Genomic DNA, 19071 nt, shown 5'->3' with positions numbered 1-19071 from the left:
TAACACGATGAAATTCAATATAGATAAATATACGACTCCACCCCTAAACACTATGAGTAAACACAGGTAGCTAACTTTGAGTGCTTCAGTAAGCCAATGAGCAAGTTTTGCTGTTATTCCTATTTTTTTAAGAAGCTGAGTGATTTGCCCAAGATCACGTAGCTCTAAGTGGAAGAGCCTGGAAGTGAGTCCAGGCAGCACGAGTCCACACCAACCGTCTGGACCACACACTCGCACTACCTCTCCACACGGACGGAGTTATCGTCACAGAAGCGATCCACGTGAAAGAACTCTGCCAGGTCTAACCGACGGTGAGACCAAAGAGTCAGCAGGAATAACAGCAATACTCTGTCCCCAAAGTAACATACTCTTAATTAGTTAATTATTTCAATATCAATAGAATTGGTATGGACGTAAATCTAGCATATTGGCAAATGCAGTCCTGCACTACCACTAAGCCACCTCAAGTACCTTCTGGTAACAGATGAGATACAATAACTTTTACTCTTGCACGAGCAGGTGAAGAGCTTCTGTACTCATCTCTTCCCTTGGCCTCACCTCCTAGCTTCTTCCTGCCCCGGCTGAGATAAACTGCCAGGCAAATTCACTATGCCAGCCTCTCTCCTCCTCTGTTTCCATAGTTATTTTATAAGCATAAGCTACTAGATGAGAAGTAAAATGTGTTTTAGTTTAACAATCAAATGGCAATAATATTAACAATAGAAATTTCACTTCTTTTTGTTAGCCAAGAACGCTCTCGTGGAGCGTGCCCAGCCGGCTGTGCTGTACCCTTTCATGAGCTGCGCTGCGGTGAAGTAGGCGGCCATGGCTTGGTCGTGCTCGCTCTCCACCGCAAACGAATGCCCATAGGCGATCCACGCGGGCCCGTAGGTCTTCTCCAGCGTCGTGGCTTTGCTAAAACAAAAGAGGTCGTTCAAGTAATATGATATTTGTTCCTCAATTGTTAATTTTATATCAGCAGACTGCCTCAAAGACACTAACCTTCATTTAATAAATGAGTTGTCAATATATTGGAACACTGATGTAACATCTGTGTTCATTTGAACTAAAACAATATTTAATAGTATAAGCAAAATTTCAAGAAATTCCAGGAGAGAGGTCCACCACTTTTTAGTACTGTAGCTGAACCCATCGGCATTCTGTAGAGAGCTTACAATGTGACTTAGTCCGGGCGCTCCATCCTGTAACAGCACCGACCATTAACTAAGGGTCTGCTTTGTGCCAGGCACCGTCAGACGCCTCAGACGTGTGCTTTCATCCTGGCAACTTGCCAGATAAACTAGTTTATATTTTAAAGACAAGTACAGCAAGGCTTGAGAGTTTAAGTGATATCCTGCAGATGGTGGTAAGAGATTCACCCTGGTTACAGGAACTGGACTGGGCACGAACAGTCTTCAGTCAGTGAACACACCGTAATGACTAATCCACAGCAAGGAACAAAGGGAATAGACCAGAAAACACGGAAAACACAATAGGTGATATCCTACTTCCCAGCATTTTATTTTCTAAGTTTTCTTCCCCCTAAATGGTCCCTGTTTCGTGTAGAGTCCATTACTGAATCACACAGTCAATCAAGGAAGCATAGTTCAAAAGAACTTTTACAACACAAATCATCTTCCTTCTCACGAGTTTTTCTAAAATACTGAGCACACAACCAACCAGAGAGCTCCTTCTATCTCTTCCTAGTGCAGGGCCCTTTCGGGTCATCTTATCAATTTTCCCAGCAATGCTGAGATGTAAATATTGCATCATCCCCCTTTTTGGAGGAGAGAGTCAGGGAAACTTACTTTCCCAAGGAGTTTCAGTCGGTAAGTCACAAAACCTGCACCAGAATTCGAGTCTGACTCCAAAGTTTATCCTCTTTCCCTCAGAGACCACTTTCTACTAGTATTTTGTTTGCATAGAGGGAAGCACGGGAATTACTACATTTAAAGTGTTTAAGTAATTCTTCATGTATTAGACATTTTCCTAGACTTGAATAATGCTGGTTAAATGCTTGATTGGGCTGTAATGTCTGTCCTTAAGCTAAAACCATGGTGGATCCTCACGTGAACCAATTCACTCTGCCACGATTCTGTTTTACAGTCACATTTAGGGACCCCAATCTCACGTGCTTTCACATAATTTCACAACTATTAACAAAAGAAGTCCTAAAAGTAAAAGGTTAACAGTATAAATGAAAAAAAGAGCCTTTCACACTATATCATTCTCTTTTGCTTCATATTTATCTCATTTATCAATAAAATTAAAAACATATAAGCTCCCTGAGAACAAGGTCTAAACCACTGATTTCTTTTATCTCCCCTCATGGCATCTTACAAAGAGCAAGGTAAATAATTGATGCAACTGGACTGAACCTGCTGAGGAAAACACTGACTCCCTCACGCTGCCTCAGAGCACTCCCTAACGGCTGCACTGAAGCCTCGGAGCAAGAAGGCCCCTCCTGCAGGTTCCCTCCAGAGGGAGGAAGGAAATAAGGCCATACCTGAGATATCTTCTAGCATGTTCATTCTTATGACCAACCATGAGATAGTAACATCCCACCGCAAACCAAGACACCTAAAAAGTTCAAAATTAACCATGACCAAAGATTGCTTAACCCTGAATTGGAATCTCTAACAAATTAGGCTAGAAAGAAGATAGACTAGACCTTTCTGTATCACATATTCTAGTTCAGAAAAAATAAAAGTTTTTTTGTTTTAAGTTATTGCTTCAGTTTACTGGATTGAAACAGTTAATGCTGCTAAGCATCTTAAGCACTAGGAGATTCTGCTCTAACACTTTAAGATAAAACATTATTTGCTCAAACTTAAAAATAAGCTACTGTCCAAATACTAAATATTTTCTTAAAGCTTAGCTAAGCAAAAAACACTGTAAGAATAAAAGAGATTTATATTACTTACAGGATTACTAGGATATAAATCCACCAGTTTGTGAGAAAGATAGAAAAGTTCTACATTAGGGAAAAAGAAAAAAAGGATACAATTATTCACACGAAATGCAATTTAAGGTATGACTTAGTTACAACTCTTCACAATCATACAGATTCTGGATCCAGCAATCCCATTATTGGGCATCTACCCAAAAGAACAAAAGACATTCTATAACAAAGACGTCTGCACCCGAATGTTTACAGCAGCACAATTCACAACTGCAAAGATGTGGAAACAACCCAAGTGTCCATCAATACATGAGTGGATTAATAAAACGTGGTACATGTATACCATGGAGTTCTACTCAGCTATAAGAAACAATGGTGACATAGCACCTCTTGTATTTTTCTGGAAAGAGTTGGAACCCATTCTACTAAGTGAAGTATCACAAGAATGGAAAAATAAGCACCACATGTACTCACCATCAAATTGGTTTCACCAATCATCACCTAACAGCACATTCAGGAATAATACTGATCGGGTGTCGGGCAGATGTGGGGGAAGGGGATAGGTATATACACACATAATGAGTGTGATGTGCACTGTCTAGGGGATGGACACGCTTGAAGCTCTGACTGGGGGGGGTGTGGCGCAAGGGCAATATACGTAACCTAAACTTTTATACCCCCACAATATGCTGAAAAAAGAATAAAAAAAAAAAAAATTCTGTTCTCACAGAAATGACTGCGTACTTCTATTTCATTCTAGATACAAAATAAGGTATAAAAACTCCACCGGGCAGACAGACCCAGTGCCAGACCCACAGTGGGCACCGGGCACCTCCTGAGTGACTGGAAAGGTGACGGGAGACACACAGTAGGCGAGGCGGGGGCAGGCGAGGCGGGGGCAGCCGCCACCCAGCAAAGCGCTCCCCTGCTGCGAGGTCGGCGAGGTCAGCAAGGTCGCTGCAAAGCACTCCCCCATCCAGGAACTCAGGCCTCTCACGCCTCAGCCCCACTGTGGACCATCTTAACCACCCACGGGCAGATAGGGTGGACCAAGGTTTCAAGTTTATCAAACCACTGAGGTTACTGTCCCTTAAGAAAAGTGTAAGCGCTAGTATTCTGGGATGCCATTCCCCAGGTGCAGACTGGGGCCGCTGGAGACTGCATTCCGACAGGCTCTCGCGGGATGCAGCACTGCCGGCCCTCAGACCACTGTGAGCCGCAGGGACCAGGAGTCCGAGCTTTGGCAATTTTTCCTCCTGACAGCTCACTATTCAGTTGTAAAGGACTGAAGGACAAACATAGCCTAAACACAGCCCAGTGTTTCTGAAATGTCAAAATACAGAAAACATGAGCAAAAAGTATGTTCCCTTCCAATTTCTAAAGTTATTGACTCTTACAAGTTTTCTTACGGAATTTATAGAAAAGGAGAAAAAAGGCAGAACTGACTCCCACCAATTTAAAGCTAACATACCTTGACGCATAAATTACATTTGAGAAAAGGAAGCAGGGATAAAGAAATAAATTGTTCTGTTGGGAAAGAGAAGAGACCACTGGTCACTTAGATACACGCTTCTTCCCCAGTTGTTACTTCTACTGTGGAACTTATGTTGTCGTTACCCGTAGTCTCAACTAGCTAGGACTTACGAGACAAAATTTCAAGAGTTACAGAAATTTATTTTTCTCTTAGAAATTATTTCAATTAAAAAACAGTCTTACCATTTGCTTTATTCAGCTCCACAAGCGTCCCTATGTGCACAGGCAAACAGTTTGCATGGAAAGGATCTTTTTCCATCACTCTGGAAGTTAAAGCCACACATCACCACGCAGAAACAGGTAGAGACAGCACTCACGACCATTAGCCGCACCCGCAGTCACCGCGGCACGTGTGCCTCACCGCGGGTTCTGACACTTCCCACCTCCCTCACTCCACCATCTTCAGGTCGGTTCAGTTAGGCAACGATGAGGTTATAAACGAAAGGAAAAATTCTAGTTTATTTGTAAGGATAAAAATAAACATTGCAACATACGATTACCTTAAACCAAGAGAACTGTAATACGTAAAATAAGTAATCCAATTAAAGGATCAAAAACAATATGAAATAATAAATAGATCACTGGTACTTCCCAATTAAAATTTCTGTGATTTCAAGGATTTTAAGCAACTCAAAAGATCCACAAAAAATAGTGGATCTAATTTAGCTAAAGGACAAATTTAAACTGTGTACACTAGAAACCTGGCATGTGGGGATACGGCTCAGCTAGTGAGTGTGGCGGACGGAGCAGCATCTGCAGGACTGTATCAGTCTCCAATAAAGAAGGGATTTTATAAAACTACGTGCCAAAATGGTATTTTCAAACTTGCAAATTATCAAGATTGGGAAGAGGAACATGTATATCCCTCCCAAGTTTCATGCAACTCCACTCCATTGATTTGATTATTCAATCTTTTAGTATAAGGAGTTCTTGGGAGAAAGATATTTCTGGAAGCTTTTTTAGGAATCACATATATAACATAGTAAAGCTCTAAATATGCATGCCCCTGTGTCCATAAACTGCTCTTTTAAGGCAGCACCCTGCTCCGTACTCCGCAAATGGCAGACGGAAATCATCCAGTTCAAGATTACACGGAGAGCATGTCCGTGAACTACTTAGCTAAGAAAGACTGAACTTCACGTTCCTACACAGAAATGGGTAGATATACTTACACAGAAGTAAGCTTGTAGCACATTTTAAAATCACAGTTATAATAATGTCTCTCAGCTAAAGACACTACCACATCCAGATTCTCTTGCAAGCCATCTACTGACTCAGGGACGACAGTTTCGCTAGGCTTATTATACTGAAACACAGAGAAATTTAAACATAAACTCAATGAACAATAACAAGTCAAAAGGCAGACTCAATTTATGTTTGACCCAAGTAGCTAAAAATATTTTTGTTGGACATATGTGAGCCCCTGAAAACTTTTTTACCTTCACATTTTATCAGCACTCCTAGCAGTAAGTTTAATTTTGTTCCCAAGTTTATCACAGAATTCTACGGCAGGAGTATTTCCCAAAGCAGAAGTTCAGGTAGCATAAGAAAATGCAACTCCACTCCACTGATTTGATTATTCAATCTTTCAGTATAAGGAGTTCTTGGGAGGAAGATATTTCTGGAAGCTTTTTTAGGAATCATACATATTTTACATAATCTAACTCTAGTCTTGCAAATGTACTAAATTAATAAAATTATTTTTAAAAATTCAATAAAAAATAGAAGCCAAATTTATTAGAAGAAATAAGATATTTACATAAAGCAAATGCTATCTTTGTTTTTTACTTACCTTTTTTAATTTGTTCTCAAACAGAAAACGTAGCAATTCCTGTTCTTCGGCACAGAGCTTGCTAAGAGGTAGCGATTCGAGAAGTTCTTTTTCTTAAAAATGGTGAGAAAAAAAATCAATGAATGTCCTCATAATATTTACAGAGGGAAGAAAACCAGCAACTAAAAATATTCTCCTATAGTTCTTGGTCTAAGTAAATCAAACTCAAAAGAGAAAAACAACAAGATCAGAATGTACTACAGAAAGCTGACACTGTGGTCTCCAAGCCCAGGAGAGAATTACCTGGAGGACAGAGGCAGCTCTTCCACGGCTGGGGCCAGGCTTCCAGGGGGTTCTTGTCATCAGCCCCAGCACTACTGACACTCTGCATGGGTCACTGCTGTGGCCGTATTCTGTGCATGACAGAATGCTTAGCAGGATCTCGGGCCTCTACCCACCAGATACCAACACAACCTTCCAACCTGCCTACCTGCCCCCAAGTTGTGACATCGAAAAATGTCTCCAGACATTCCCAATGTCCCTGGGGGGCGGGGAGCGCACAAAATCACCCTGGCTGAGAATCACTGCCCTAGGGGGAAATATGTCGGAGGATGGTGGGCGCAGTGGCTCACACATGTAATCCCGGCACTTTGGGAAGTCAAGGCGGGAGGACTGCTTGAGCCTAGGAGCTCAAGACCAGCCTAAGCAACAGAGTGAGGCCCTGTCTCTACAAAAAAAATAAAAAAATAAAAATAAAAGGAAAAAGAAAAAGAAAACTTAGCTGAGTGTGGTGGTGTGCACCTGTATTCCCAGCTATTCAGGATACTGAGGTGGGAGGATCACTTGAACCCAGGAGTTTGAGGTTGCAGTGAACTATGATGGTGCCACTGCACTCTAGCCTGGGCAACAGAGCTGGACTCTACCTCAAAAAAATACATGAAATAAAATGTTTGACTCCGCTTAATTCAACCACCCTGTTCTCTGGTTCTCTTGTTTACTCACCTCACATCACCACGGATCCCAGCTGGACACTGTCCTTAGTCCCTGTGCCGTTAGGACCACCAGGGAGTTTTAAATCATCTGATGACAGGACCCCACCCTGAAGGTTCTGACTGAACTGGTTTGACACTGATGTTTTTTGGTTGTTTTTTTTTTTTTTTGAGACAGGGTCTTGCTCTGTCGCCCAGGCTAGAGTGCAGTGGTGTCATCAGAGCTCACTCAAACTCCTGGTCTCAGGCAGTCCTCCTGCCTCAGCCTCCCAAGTATCTGGAACTACAGGTGTCTGCCACCATGCCCAGCTAATTTTTCTATTTTTTTTTTTTTTTTTGTAGAGACAGGTCTCCCTGTGGCTCAGGCTGGTCTCCAACTTCTGGTCTCAAGCAGTCCTCCTGCCTCAGCCTCCCAGAGTGCTAGGATTACAGCTGTAAGCCACAGCTCCTCAGGGATTTAAAGTGCAGCCACTCAGCCTGAGTGAGACCCCATCTCTACTAAAAATGGAAAGAAATTATCTGGCCAACTAAAAAATATATATAGAAAAAATTAGCCGGGCATGGTGGCACATGCCTGTAGTCCCAGCTACTAGGAGGCTGAGGCAGTAGGATCGTTTAAGCCCAGGAGTCTGAGGTTGCTGTGAGCTAGGCTGACGCCACGGCACTCTAGCCAGGGCAACAAAGTGAGACTCCGTCTCAAATAAATAAATAAATAAATAAAGTGCAGCCAGGTTGAGAATCACTGAATCAGATATTCAAATCTTGGTTCATACTACCTCAGTTACATGCTGAAAGGGTGGCTGCATCACATCCCAATTCCCACAGATGTGGATGGCAAAAGGCACTGCACAACACTGCGTTTTGTAATGTGCTTCATATTTTTGAAGACATTAAGAGAGTTAGTAGGTCTATTTAAACCTAGCCTACATAGCCTGCTCTTGATTATTATATAGATTTCAGAGGAAAAAATCCTAACATTAATTTTGCTAAACACAAAACACCTGAGTTTCCAAACCTTCTTGTGCTGTCAACATGTGGTGTGATGTTAAAAGATCAAATGCTTCAAAACAGTAGACATCGAGCTTCAAAGCTTCTTTGTAGCTGTAGGTAGCTAGAGTTCGATTATCTAGCGCATCATAGATTTTCCCCCGTAGAAGACAAATAGAACTCTTTATCTGTTGAAAAAATGATGAGTCATACACTAATACTTTTAAACTTAATTTTTGATCAAAAATTATGTATTAGAATACTGAAAAGTTTTTCTTACATCTAAAAAGATTTGGTTCATCCCAACTCTCAAGACGTAAATTAACAGAAACATAAAAGCTTCTTCAGTCTATCTTCCATGGGCTCCAGCAGATCTTTAGAACTAACGCACATGCACAGCTACTAGTTCATCATTTGCTTTGTCGGAAATAGCGCGATGATTTAGAGACAGCAAAAGTGTGTATAAAATCAAACTTTAAGATAGAAAGTTGGATAGGGAGCCCCCAATGAAAGGCCTCAGTGACGATTAGGAATTGCCAGCGACGTAGCACAGCAGTCACGTGCTCAGGAGCACGGCTCACTGGAGCCAGACAGACCTGAGTTCAGATCCCAGCTCTGCCACTTACTTGGAACCTTGGACAAGTGACTGAACCTCTCTCTTGGCCTCAGTTTCCTTTCCTCATCTGTAAAAAGGGGAAAATACTATCCAGCTTAGAGAACTCTGTGTGGACCAGAGATACCAGTATCTCTACGGTGCTAGCACATGGTAAGGTGCTCAACAGACAGACATCTCGCTGCTACCATTAACAAGAGGATGTGGAAACCTGACTCCTGTTCCAGGCCCCGAACCTCAAGAAACACATAACTGAGCATAAGGATGATCCAGAGATGGGCAGCCAAAATCATTAAGGAAATGAAGGAGATTTATAAATCAAAATTTAAATAACAGTGAACATTATGCGAGAATCTTATACCTAGGCAGTATCCTATAAATTGTTTAAAAAAAATTTCATAAAATAATAATGCATTAGAAATAAATCACGCATTTCTTAGCAGATTAAGTTAATAGATGAGAGGTCCTAAAATAATAATGATAGTACCAAACACCCTCATAAATGCGTTTTATGCATTTACGCAAGAAAAAAAAAATTTTTTTGAGACAGAGTCTTCCTCTGTCACCTTTTGGTTTTTGGTAGGCAAATTAAAGATGGCAACATAATTAATATAGTAACACTCAAGTAAAGAGGTCATTTTTTTTTTTTGTCATGTCATGTGGGCAGTTATCAGTGCTGTTACTGAAGCAGGCTGACAGTGCTACTTACTGAGGACTCTGACATTTCCCAGTCACTGGAGGAGTCTTTCAAGCCACTTTCATCCTTTATGTGCTTTTCAAATAGTCTTTTGTTGATGGGCTCCTCCATGTCGAGAATGTCAAGGGCCTGCTGGTGCTCCTTCGCAGCATACTACGTGGAAATCAGAAATACTGCTCGTCACCCGGGACTTCCAACACTAAAACACATGCTCCAGATTTTTAAAGGGCAATAAATATTTTATCCATTAGTTAAATTTTAAAATGTCTAAGGTAGAATTTTCTTTATGCGTGCCCACTTTTAGTAAAAGAAGGATCAATATTTTACAGCAAGTAATACTAAAGAAAAGAATATTTCCTTAAGAAACACTTTACTAACCGGCCAAGCTCCTCACACATAGATGAGGGATGCATAACATTCACACAACCAAACTTTCACCACATAAAAATGAAACTGAGAGCACACTTACATGGCATCTAGCTGCAAGGTAACGACATGCTTCATATAACTAGAAAGGAAATTAGTATATTTTAAAAGTAGCCAAAATAATATTTATCTTCACTTTAGAAGAAAACGGCAATGGAGTTATTTTCATAACTTCTCCTTTTACTCTTGCAGTTAAAAAAAAAAAATCCAGTCTTTTTAACCCACATGCATCAAGAACCTATCGTTTACTAGGCACCAAGGACTCAAGACGGAGTAAGGACCTGCCTCAGGAGGTGACAGGAGGGGAGACACAAAGACAGCACAATGCAGTGAGCACTACAAAAGGGTGTAAAAAGCACCAGCTGAAGAGGGAAACATCTGCAGGGGAGCGGATGAGTGCGGAAGGGCCAGGCAGTGGAGGAGTGCTGGCCAACACTCCCAGCACTGAGCGTGACTAACTGCTGCACGTTGAGGAACTGACCGCTCAACATGACTGCAGCATATGCTGCACGTACGCATGGTGGTGGGTTAAACGCAGACTGGAGAGAAATCTAGGAGGGGCCCAGGTGCCTACTGATGCATCTGACTTTATCCTGCAGCTAATGGAAAAATCACTGAGTGACTCTGTGGGTGATATAATCAGATCTGTGTTTTGGGAAGGGAGAAATTGTTACTGGACAAAAGAGACAAGAGAGGCTGTAACAGAACAGACAAGAAATTAAAGGCCTGATACACACGAGTGGCAAGGAAAAGGAAAGGAATACCCACGATTTCAGAGCTATTTAGAAAACGGAATTTTGAGAACTTAGTGACTAGATGTGGAATGGGAGAGGAAGGCAAAAACAAGGTGACTGAGATTAGGTATAAGACATTTTACCTTCACACTCAATAAGAAAAATTTAATCCTTTTAAATAATTTTGACATGAATAGAATATACACCTAAAATAATAATCCAGTGACTTTTCTTTTTACAGCTTGGAAGAGCTCTGAAGTCCATGCAATTACTTACTTTGTCCAGCTTCCGGGACCGCAGTGCATGGGCTGCCCTGTGGTACTGAGCTGTCAGGTAGAGGCACTGAGCCAACCAATACACATCCTGGGGCTCCTCTGGAGAGAAAATTACATAGATGGTCAGAGGCATAAGTTGAAATAGAAAAATTTCTAAGGATTAATCAGAAAAAATCAGCATTTTGTCACTTACCATGAGAGAGTGAAGCTACTTTATCTGCCCAAAATAGAGCACTTTGATACTGTTGCTATACAAAAAAAAAAAAAAAAAAAAGTGGTTGACTGCTCTCGTTTCGACAGTTTTAAACAGACATCTGATATAATTAGAATGCTAGATAATAAATCAATGTCTCAATACAGTAGTGTTTTTACACGTAATAGGGGCCCATCAAGCATCTATCTTATACCTCAGCTAGGGTGAATTTTAGTTCAATGGTAAAATGAAAACATTATTATAAGATCTTTGTATACAGAATTCATGAAGGTAGTTTTTAAAAACCTCATATACTGTGAAAATGTATCAGCAAGTATCTAAAACAGCAGGTAATTCAAATGACTTATTTTGCAATATCTAGTCATAAGCACTTCTTGTGCTGATATTTATACATTGTTAATGAATCCAAAGTGTAATTTAGTAGATAAAACACTCTATTCAAACACCCCATATAATACAGTTGTAATTTTAACACCAGTCAAATTTAACACACACACACACACACACACACACACACACAAAGCTTCACTAACCATGGGAAAAAACTCACCTCCTCTAGCCAATTCACACAAAAATAAAGCAGATGACAATGGAAAGCCACTCACAAGTTTACCACGGCTAGCTGTAGTCTCTGTTCTAGCTCTCAGCCTTTCTGCAATCTCTGCCTCAGTTCTCCTGAATGCAAACCAGGAACACTACTGCCAGGGGCAGGAGGAATGCTTACAGGATGGTTACAAATTGGCTTGATACAGGCTCCTGGAGTGTGGAAACCAGGCCTGTCATATTCCTCACTACATCCCAGTGCCAAAGAAAAAGTGATCAGAAAACAATGAATTCAGCTGACTTACAGTAAACAAAACAGCGCTCCAAGGTACTGCAAACATTTGGCCACATCATTTAGCATCCAATTCAGAACACTTTGCATTAAACGTGGCTCTTCCCTCCCTCCTGCCTTTCCAACTTACTGGGAGAGCAAGTATTTTAATAAAAACTAAACGACACCATAGATGAAACTGAGGCTGATCGTGGAAGTCACTTCTTTCTTTAAACACTCTTTGCTATTCACTTAAGGGTAGTGCAGGAGATGCAGATGTAGTTACCAAGAATTTTTAAAAGTACTGACTGGAGACAACTTTAAACTTCATTCACTTAAATTCAGCCTAATAAGAATTACGACTAAAGCTCTTGAAAACGTTCTATTAGCCTGCCAAATTCTAAGACCACCCTGCAGCTTTCCTCTGAAATAATCCTGCAACTTCCATGCTGCACTGTCTGCTGAGCACCTGCTCTGCGCCAGGTGCCAGGCCGGCTGCAGCTGGGACCGGGACCTCACGCCTGCGCCCTCCCGGTCCCCACCCTCCGGGCTGCACTGGCCGCACAGGGCCGGGACCCCCTTCGGGGCGAGGCGGAGACAGGGAGCGCCCCAGGCAAAGGCCCACGGCCGGTGCGATCCAGCCTCACCACGACCGGGCCGGCAGTGACCCGAGCCCCGCGGAAACGGAGCCGGGCGGCCGGGCCGCAGCAGCCCGGGGCCCCACGCTCCCGGCCGGCGCCGCCCACCTGGTCGAGGTACTGCCGGACTCGCTTCCGCAGCTGCTCCAGGTTCATGGCCGCGCGGGCCCGGGGCGGGGGCAGCCTCCCGTCTCCCGCAGCCGCACTCGCCGCCCCGCGCGCGCCTCGCGCCCGCCGTCCCCGGGTCGGCCGCCGGGAGCCCTCGCCCGCCGCCGCCCCGCGCCCAGCGGCCCGGTCCCGGCCCAGACGCGCCGGACGCCGCGCGCCGCCCGGCTCTTCCGCTCCAGACGCGCCCCGCCCCGGAAGGCCGCGGCAAACGCGTCCCCGCTGGCGAGGGAAACACGCGCCGCGCCGCGCCGCCCGTTCCGCCGCGCCGCCCTGGCGCGGGCTCGCGGAGCTGGAGGGGCCGAAACCGCGCGGGCGCAGGTGCGGGATGCGAGGCGCGCAGGGTGCGGGGTGGCCTGTGAGCGATGGAGACGGACGTGACGCAAGCTGAACCTGTCTTTGTTGATAAAAGTAACGCATTCTCATGACAAAAAAATGAGTGTACGCCAACAGCCAATGAAGTCAGAGGGAAGCTAGGGAAAAATGTGAAGCCTACCACAAAACTGTAATAGTTTTAGATGTAGAGCCAGTAAGTCCTTTAGATGCAATAAGGCGATGTGAAGAGACCAGTGGCTCAAGCTATTGGCAAAAGACCTGAAAAGACAGTTCATTGGGAAAGAAATGCAAATGGATTTTAACATATGAAAAAAGCCCCAACTTAATTCATAATAAGAAAAATTAAAATTACAGTCAGGTACCATTTTTCACGTGTCAGTAAAGATCAAAAGGTTGTTAGCAAGACGGTGGGGAAACGGGCAGACTCATTGTTTTTGTGAGCGGTATTGGTATACTCTGATGAGCAAGTTACCTGTCAAAACAAACAATTTACATGCTCTAATGATTCTAATTTTGGGAAATATACTATAGATATGCATGTATGCAAAGTGACCTGCACATAAGGACAGTCATCGAAGCACCATTTGCAATATTAATAGCAAAAGGTTGCAGGCAATTTAAAGACCCATCAAGTAAGGAACTGATTAAATAAGTCATGGTATACTCGTATAATGGAATAAATACTCGGTGGCTGTTTAAAAGAACAAGGCAGCTCTTGTATGGATGTGTAACAATCTCCAAGATATAGTAAGTTGGGAAAAGCAAGTATAGGACAGTGTTTAGCATATGCTTCCATGTGGGTAAACTAGAAAATTAACAAAAGATTGGGTAGAAGGATCCTTAACCTAGCCATAGAAAGACAGATGGGAAAACTGACATGGCGCAGTGCCTTCTGGGAGGAGTACTGGGAAATAAGAGAGTAGAAGTGGGAGAAATGCTTCACTGGATGATGTTTTGTGCTTTTTGAATTTCAATCCATGAACACATGTATTACCTTTTGTGAAATTAAATAATTCAAACTTAAAATAAATCGAACTTAAAGCTGTTAGAACTTTAACTTATCCTGAGCCTTAAAGGATGTGGCTGTGCTGCCTGGGCCACACAGCACGCAGCCACAACTTCTGCCTTTTCTTCCATCTTTTTCCTGTAAACAATTAGGACCAAATTGCACCAGAGACAAGACCCCCTCAGATCACCACCCCTCCTCAAGGAGTGGGGAAGTAATCTTCCTTGGAGTGTAGCAGTCTGTATCCAATCAAATCGCCATGGCATGTACACCTGGTCTTGTATGGAAACTGTAATCTCCTGTCTCCACCCGTAGAAGTGAAACCTTAACTTCCCCCCTTTGCAATGTTGAGTCCATTTGTTTGAAGTCAGTGCTTCCTCCCGTGGCTGTCTTCAAGCTTTGCACTCAAACTCTATACTTAATCATGTTTTCCGAGTCTCGTTACTTAAAGTTGACACTTTTAAAAGTAAATGTAATTTTTATAAATATAAAAATGTAAGAAATAAAATATAGAGCAGGCTGTCCTTCAAATAAATGACTGTGGCAAAAATCTCAGTTAATGGAGGTTTATTAAGCCAAGATTTTTGAGGACACACCAGGGAAAAACACGAACCACAGACAAGCTATGGCTGTTTTTCTGAATGGGAAATTGGAACCTTCAGCATTTTAAAGACATGGAGAGAAGGAAAAAGGTGGTGGGGGGTGGGGGGCTGATAAGGCAAAGTGGTTGCATTCTTGTGAGACCCAAGGAATCTACATTTTACAAAAAAATATGGGAAAAAGGGAGTGGAGGAAGCATCAATTATGTAGATGTCCCTGGATAGGTGGAATAATGTCTGGTTCTGTCTTGTCTCCAGTTCTGCTGACTGTAAGATAAACTTGTAATTCATTATTAGTGTGGAAAGTGGGGGAGTTAAGGTTTCACTTATATGGGCGGAGACAGGAGATTACAGTTTCCATACAAGAAGTGTGGAATCACATAGGTTTTAGTTTTAGGTGCTAGATTTACATACAATTTGCATGTTCTTGTTTGTGGGAGGTTAGCAAGGGATTTCCTTAATCAATGATCTGTGGAGCCAGTTCTTCCACAGTTGTGTTACCGAAGAAATTCACTGAGGCTGAATCAGTGAGAATGAAGAATGAGGACAAGTGGAAAGAAGGAAAAGGAAAGAGAATTTTTTGTTAATTTGCTGGCAAAATGAGGAGGGCAGTAGACTAGCATCTCAAAAGACTACCATCCTGTCTTTAAGCAGAGAAACAAGGCGTTTTAAAGGGGGCTTCTTGCGTCTGTGCTCAGGGCTACATGACCAGTGTCCCACGTGGCTTTGCACTATTGTTGTTTAGCTATAATTGGTGGTTTCCATTGACTTTATCTCTGTTGACTATGATCTTGTGACAATTCTCTTGAGCCATCTCCTGTGGTTTAAGACACTGTTATAGAAAACAAACTGCAAAGAACATTTTTCTGCCCCTTTGATTACTGGCCTCAGGAAGGAATGCAGGTTTTAATTCCCAAAAAGGGTAGGGAGTTTTAAAGAGACAACACATGAAACATTTCTTTGCCCTTTTTCAGACCTTTACATGTGTTATAGGTGCTTGAGGCTTTTACCTTCTCTTTTGCATAAGGGGTTGAGGGGTGGCCCTGAGACTTTGATTTTCTTTTTGTGAGCCAAAAGATATAAAACTTCCCCTAAAGAATCCCACCCACTCAAAATTTCTTCTCTCATCACTTCTGTGAGTGGTCTGCTATGTTCTTTTCTAGGTATGTGTATACATATATGAGTGGGTAATATCTTGAAATTATATTTAAAAATTATCCCCCTGTATGTTTCCCTTTCCTTCCGCTCCCTCCTTCTGTGCAAACGGGAGGTAATCGTCCCTGTGCTCATTAACTTGAGGCAGGTGTGTGGCAAGGTATGTTTTAAGCCAAATTTCTAATTGCTTCTGTCATTTAATAATATTCCTATATACAGCAATCATTTGTATATTCCATCTTTATGTTTTGTCTTTCTTTATCAAATGGAAAGGAAAATAAAAATCTCAGGACACCCCCACCCCAACTCCTTATGCAGAAGGAAGGGCCAGCTGGAGGCTGCGACACCCTCTTCCACTTGAACAGCTGTTGCTAACACCGTGCAGCAGCCAGAGCCCGCCAGGAGCCAGGAGGTAAAAGGCCAGTTTAATAACATTCACCTTTCTCTCTACCTGATTTCTCCAGAATTTGGAAATTATTTGTAGTATTCTTATTTTATGGCAATATAATTATTTGTATAACTTCAATAAGAGTACGTTTTCTTTTGTCATAGGTACATTGGAGACACTGTGGTAATTTTACTAAAGCTTTGACAGGAATGGCATATTTACATATATGGCCAGACTGCTTTGAGGAATTGAGGTTGACTTTATAGAACCGATAAAAAGCCTCTTGGAAAAACAGGCCTAACACACAGCTCCCTTTCAAGGTTCCTGACCTTGTGGTAAGTAAGGAACGCCACTTTCTGACAGGCCCGGGACCCTCTAGACAGTCTGGAACCTTGAGAAGAGAGGCATTCACCCAAGTCGCACGTGTACTGCAGTCTGCGGTGAATCCTGGTCTTGGCTTCCTACCCTGAGGAGGCTTTGGAAAGTCTAATGTGAGATTCCTTATAAAAAAGTTCCAGCAACCCCAACTTAAAAGAGCCTATATGGCCATTCATTATTCTTGTTGCACTTTATGCAAATAATCAGGCCAAGTATAATACTAAAACTTATTTTGCAAGTAAATTGGTCCTACTAAGATTTATCTTTGCTAGAAAAGGGGAACTGGAGGGAGAATAAATATGTTTCAGAAGAAAACTGTAGCACACCTGGTAATAGATTCCAGCCCTGGACATTGTTTTTGAGTTTTTGTTATTCTTCTACAATTTGGACTAAATTCTGAATCATTTCCTGGCTACAAATCTCTAAAGGAGGGCCAGGTTTTAATTCTCTTCATGATGTTTTTAACTGACTCACCAGTGGGACAGGGGTATTTTCATCCTGGCATACAGGTTTTTAAAATTTTAATCCTTATATTTCTATGTATCTCTCACTGTTTTACTTCTTCTGAATAAACTAAACTCGTGGTATTCAGAAGATTTCTATATAAATCAGTGACTTGACTGAGGTCTCATTTCTACCACCCTGCGATGCCATGCCAATACATCTTTTGGAGTATGTTCCCCACTGAGACGCATCCTCTACCCTGTCCCCCCGACACGTGGGACAGGGCCATCCCAGAATGGCATTCCTAGCAACATGGAACTAACTCCTGAGCACAAAAGGAACCAAAACTGCATGATTTCATCCTTGATGTTGCTTGAAAACTCTTGATGAAAAGGGGAGAAATGAGAAGAGAAACGGTGAGAGATGTGAGTATGGGACCTCAGTCACTCCCCCACCCTCACCCCATGGGGGGACAATTGTCAAAGGTATTTTGTTCTGGACTAGTTGCTTCACTTGTTATCATCATGTTCCTGGAATTTATGATATAAGAACAATGTGTAGCCAATCAATAGCTTATGTTATTTTAATGTAAATTCTTGGTAAACAGTTTAGGAACTGCCTCTTCCTTTACCCTTAAAATCCCACTTGTAACTGCTGCTAATTGGAGTGTATATTTAGGGCAACTCAAATCTGTCCTCCAGTGTTGGCCATCCTCAAGCTTTGAGCTTAAATAAACTCTACACTTAGTTGCATTTTCTGAATTTCATTATTGATGTTGACAAGCCTAAGGAGCATCACTCTAGGATCAGTGAAGCTGATGTGGCTGTAGGTTACAACAGGTCGAAGGGGAAAAGTGCAACAAGTTGAACCAAACATATGCGGACCCCAGGCCATACTATTAAAGCATTTTGCTAAATTATTTATGATGATGCTTTTGTTTCGTTATTCCCCTCTTTCTCATGACAGTGTGGGAAAAATATTTTATGGATGGTTATGATTTACTGTACTGTATTATGATACTGCATAATATAATAAAAGTTAAATAAAACTCATGAGAAATAACCCTTTAAAAAGGCAGTTTAATTTTTTTAATATGAAAATTTTATTTTCCCTTAAAATGTAACTGTTGCTCTTTTACTAAATAAAACTCTTAATAAAATACGAATTTGTGCTGCTTCTTTAATTTCAATATACGTAAATTGATAAATGTGATTCAACACATAAATAGAAGCAAAAACAAAGATCATGTGATCATCTCAATAGATACAGAAAAAGCATTCAACAAAATTCAGAATCTTTTCATGATAAAGAAACCCTAAACAAACTAGGCATAGAAGGAACATATCTCAAAATTATAAAAGCCTTATGTGACAGTCCCAAGCCAACATCATACTGAATGGGGAAAAGTTGAAAACATTCCCACTAAGAACTAGAGCAAGACAAAGATGCCAATTATAGTGCTGGAAGTCCTAGCCAGAGCAATCAGGCAAGAGAAAGAAATTAAGGGTATCCAAATTGGGAAGAGAAGCTCAAACTATTGCTTTTGTCTGATTATATTATCTTATATCTAGAAAACCCCAAAGTTTCCATCAGGAGACTCCTGGAATTGTTAAATAAATTCAGCAAAGTCTCAGGTTACAATATCAGTGTACACAAATCAGTAGCATTCCTGTACACCAATAATAATCAAGCTAAGAATCAAATCAAAGACTCAATACCATTCACAATAGCTACAAAGAAAATAAAATACCTAGGAATATACTTAATCAAGAAAGTAAAAGATCTCCACAAAGAGAATTACAAAACAGGAAAGAAATCACAGATGATACAAACAAATGGAAAAACATATTATGCTCATGGATCGGTAGAATCAACATTGTTAAAATGTCCATACTACCCAAAGTGATTCGTAGATTCAGTGCAATCAAAATACCAACTTCATATTTCAAAAATCTAGAAAAAATAATTCTATGCTTTGTTCAGACCCAGAAAGGAGCCCAAATAGCC

General features: G+C 41.7%; 1 protein-coding gene across 1 annotated transcript in view; it reads right to left on the bottom strand.

Annotated features, from left to right (window-relative positions):
- CDC16 (cell division cycle 16) overlaps positions 1-12803 on the bottom strand; it is a 28389-nt gene extending 15586 nt beyond the window's left edge. The window contains exons 1-12 of the mRNA XM_045566718.1: positions 12702-12803; positions 11121-11175; positions 10929-11026; positions 9962-10000; positions 9505-9645; positions 8211-8370; positions 6228-6319; positions 5608-5741; positions 4619-4698; positions 2925-2974; positions 2507-2580; positions 790-915 (exon numbers count right to left, since the gene is read on the bottom strand). Coding sequence (XP_045422674.1) covers positions 790-915; positions 2507-2580; positions 2925-2974; positions 4619-4698; positions 5608-5741; positions 6228-6319; positions 8211-8370; positions 9505-9645; positions 9962-10000; positions 10929-11026; positions 11121-11175; positions 12702-12749 — 1097 coding nt within the window. The 5' untranslated portion in view covers positions 12750-12803. The remainder of the gene's footprint in view (positions 1-789; positions 916-2506; positions 2581-2924; positions 2975-4618; positions 4699-5607; positions 5742-6227; positions 6320-8210; positions 8371-9504; positions 9646-9961; positions 10001-10928; positions 11027-11120; positions 11176-12701) is intronic.
- Positions 12804-19071: the final 6268 nt, after the last annotated feature.

This window comes from Lemur catta, chromosome 13, assembly GCF_020740605.2.
Source record: "Lemur catta isolate mLemCat1 chromosome 13, mLemCat1.pri, whole genome shotgun sequence".
Taxonomy (NCBI): Eukaryota; Metazoa; Chordata; class Mammalia; order Primates; family Lemuridae; genus Lemur; species Lemur catta.
This window is presented reverse-complemented; position numbering and strand designations above follow the sequence as displayed.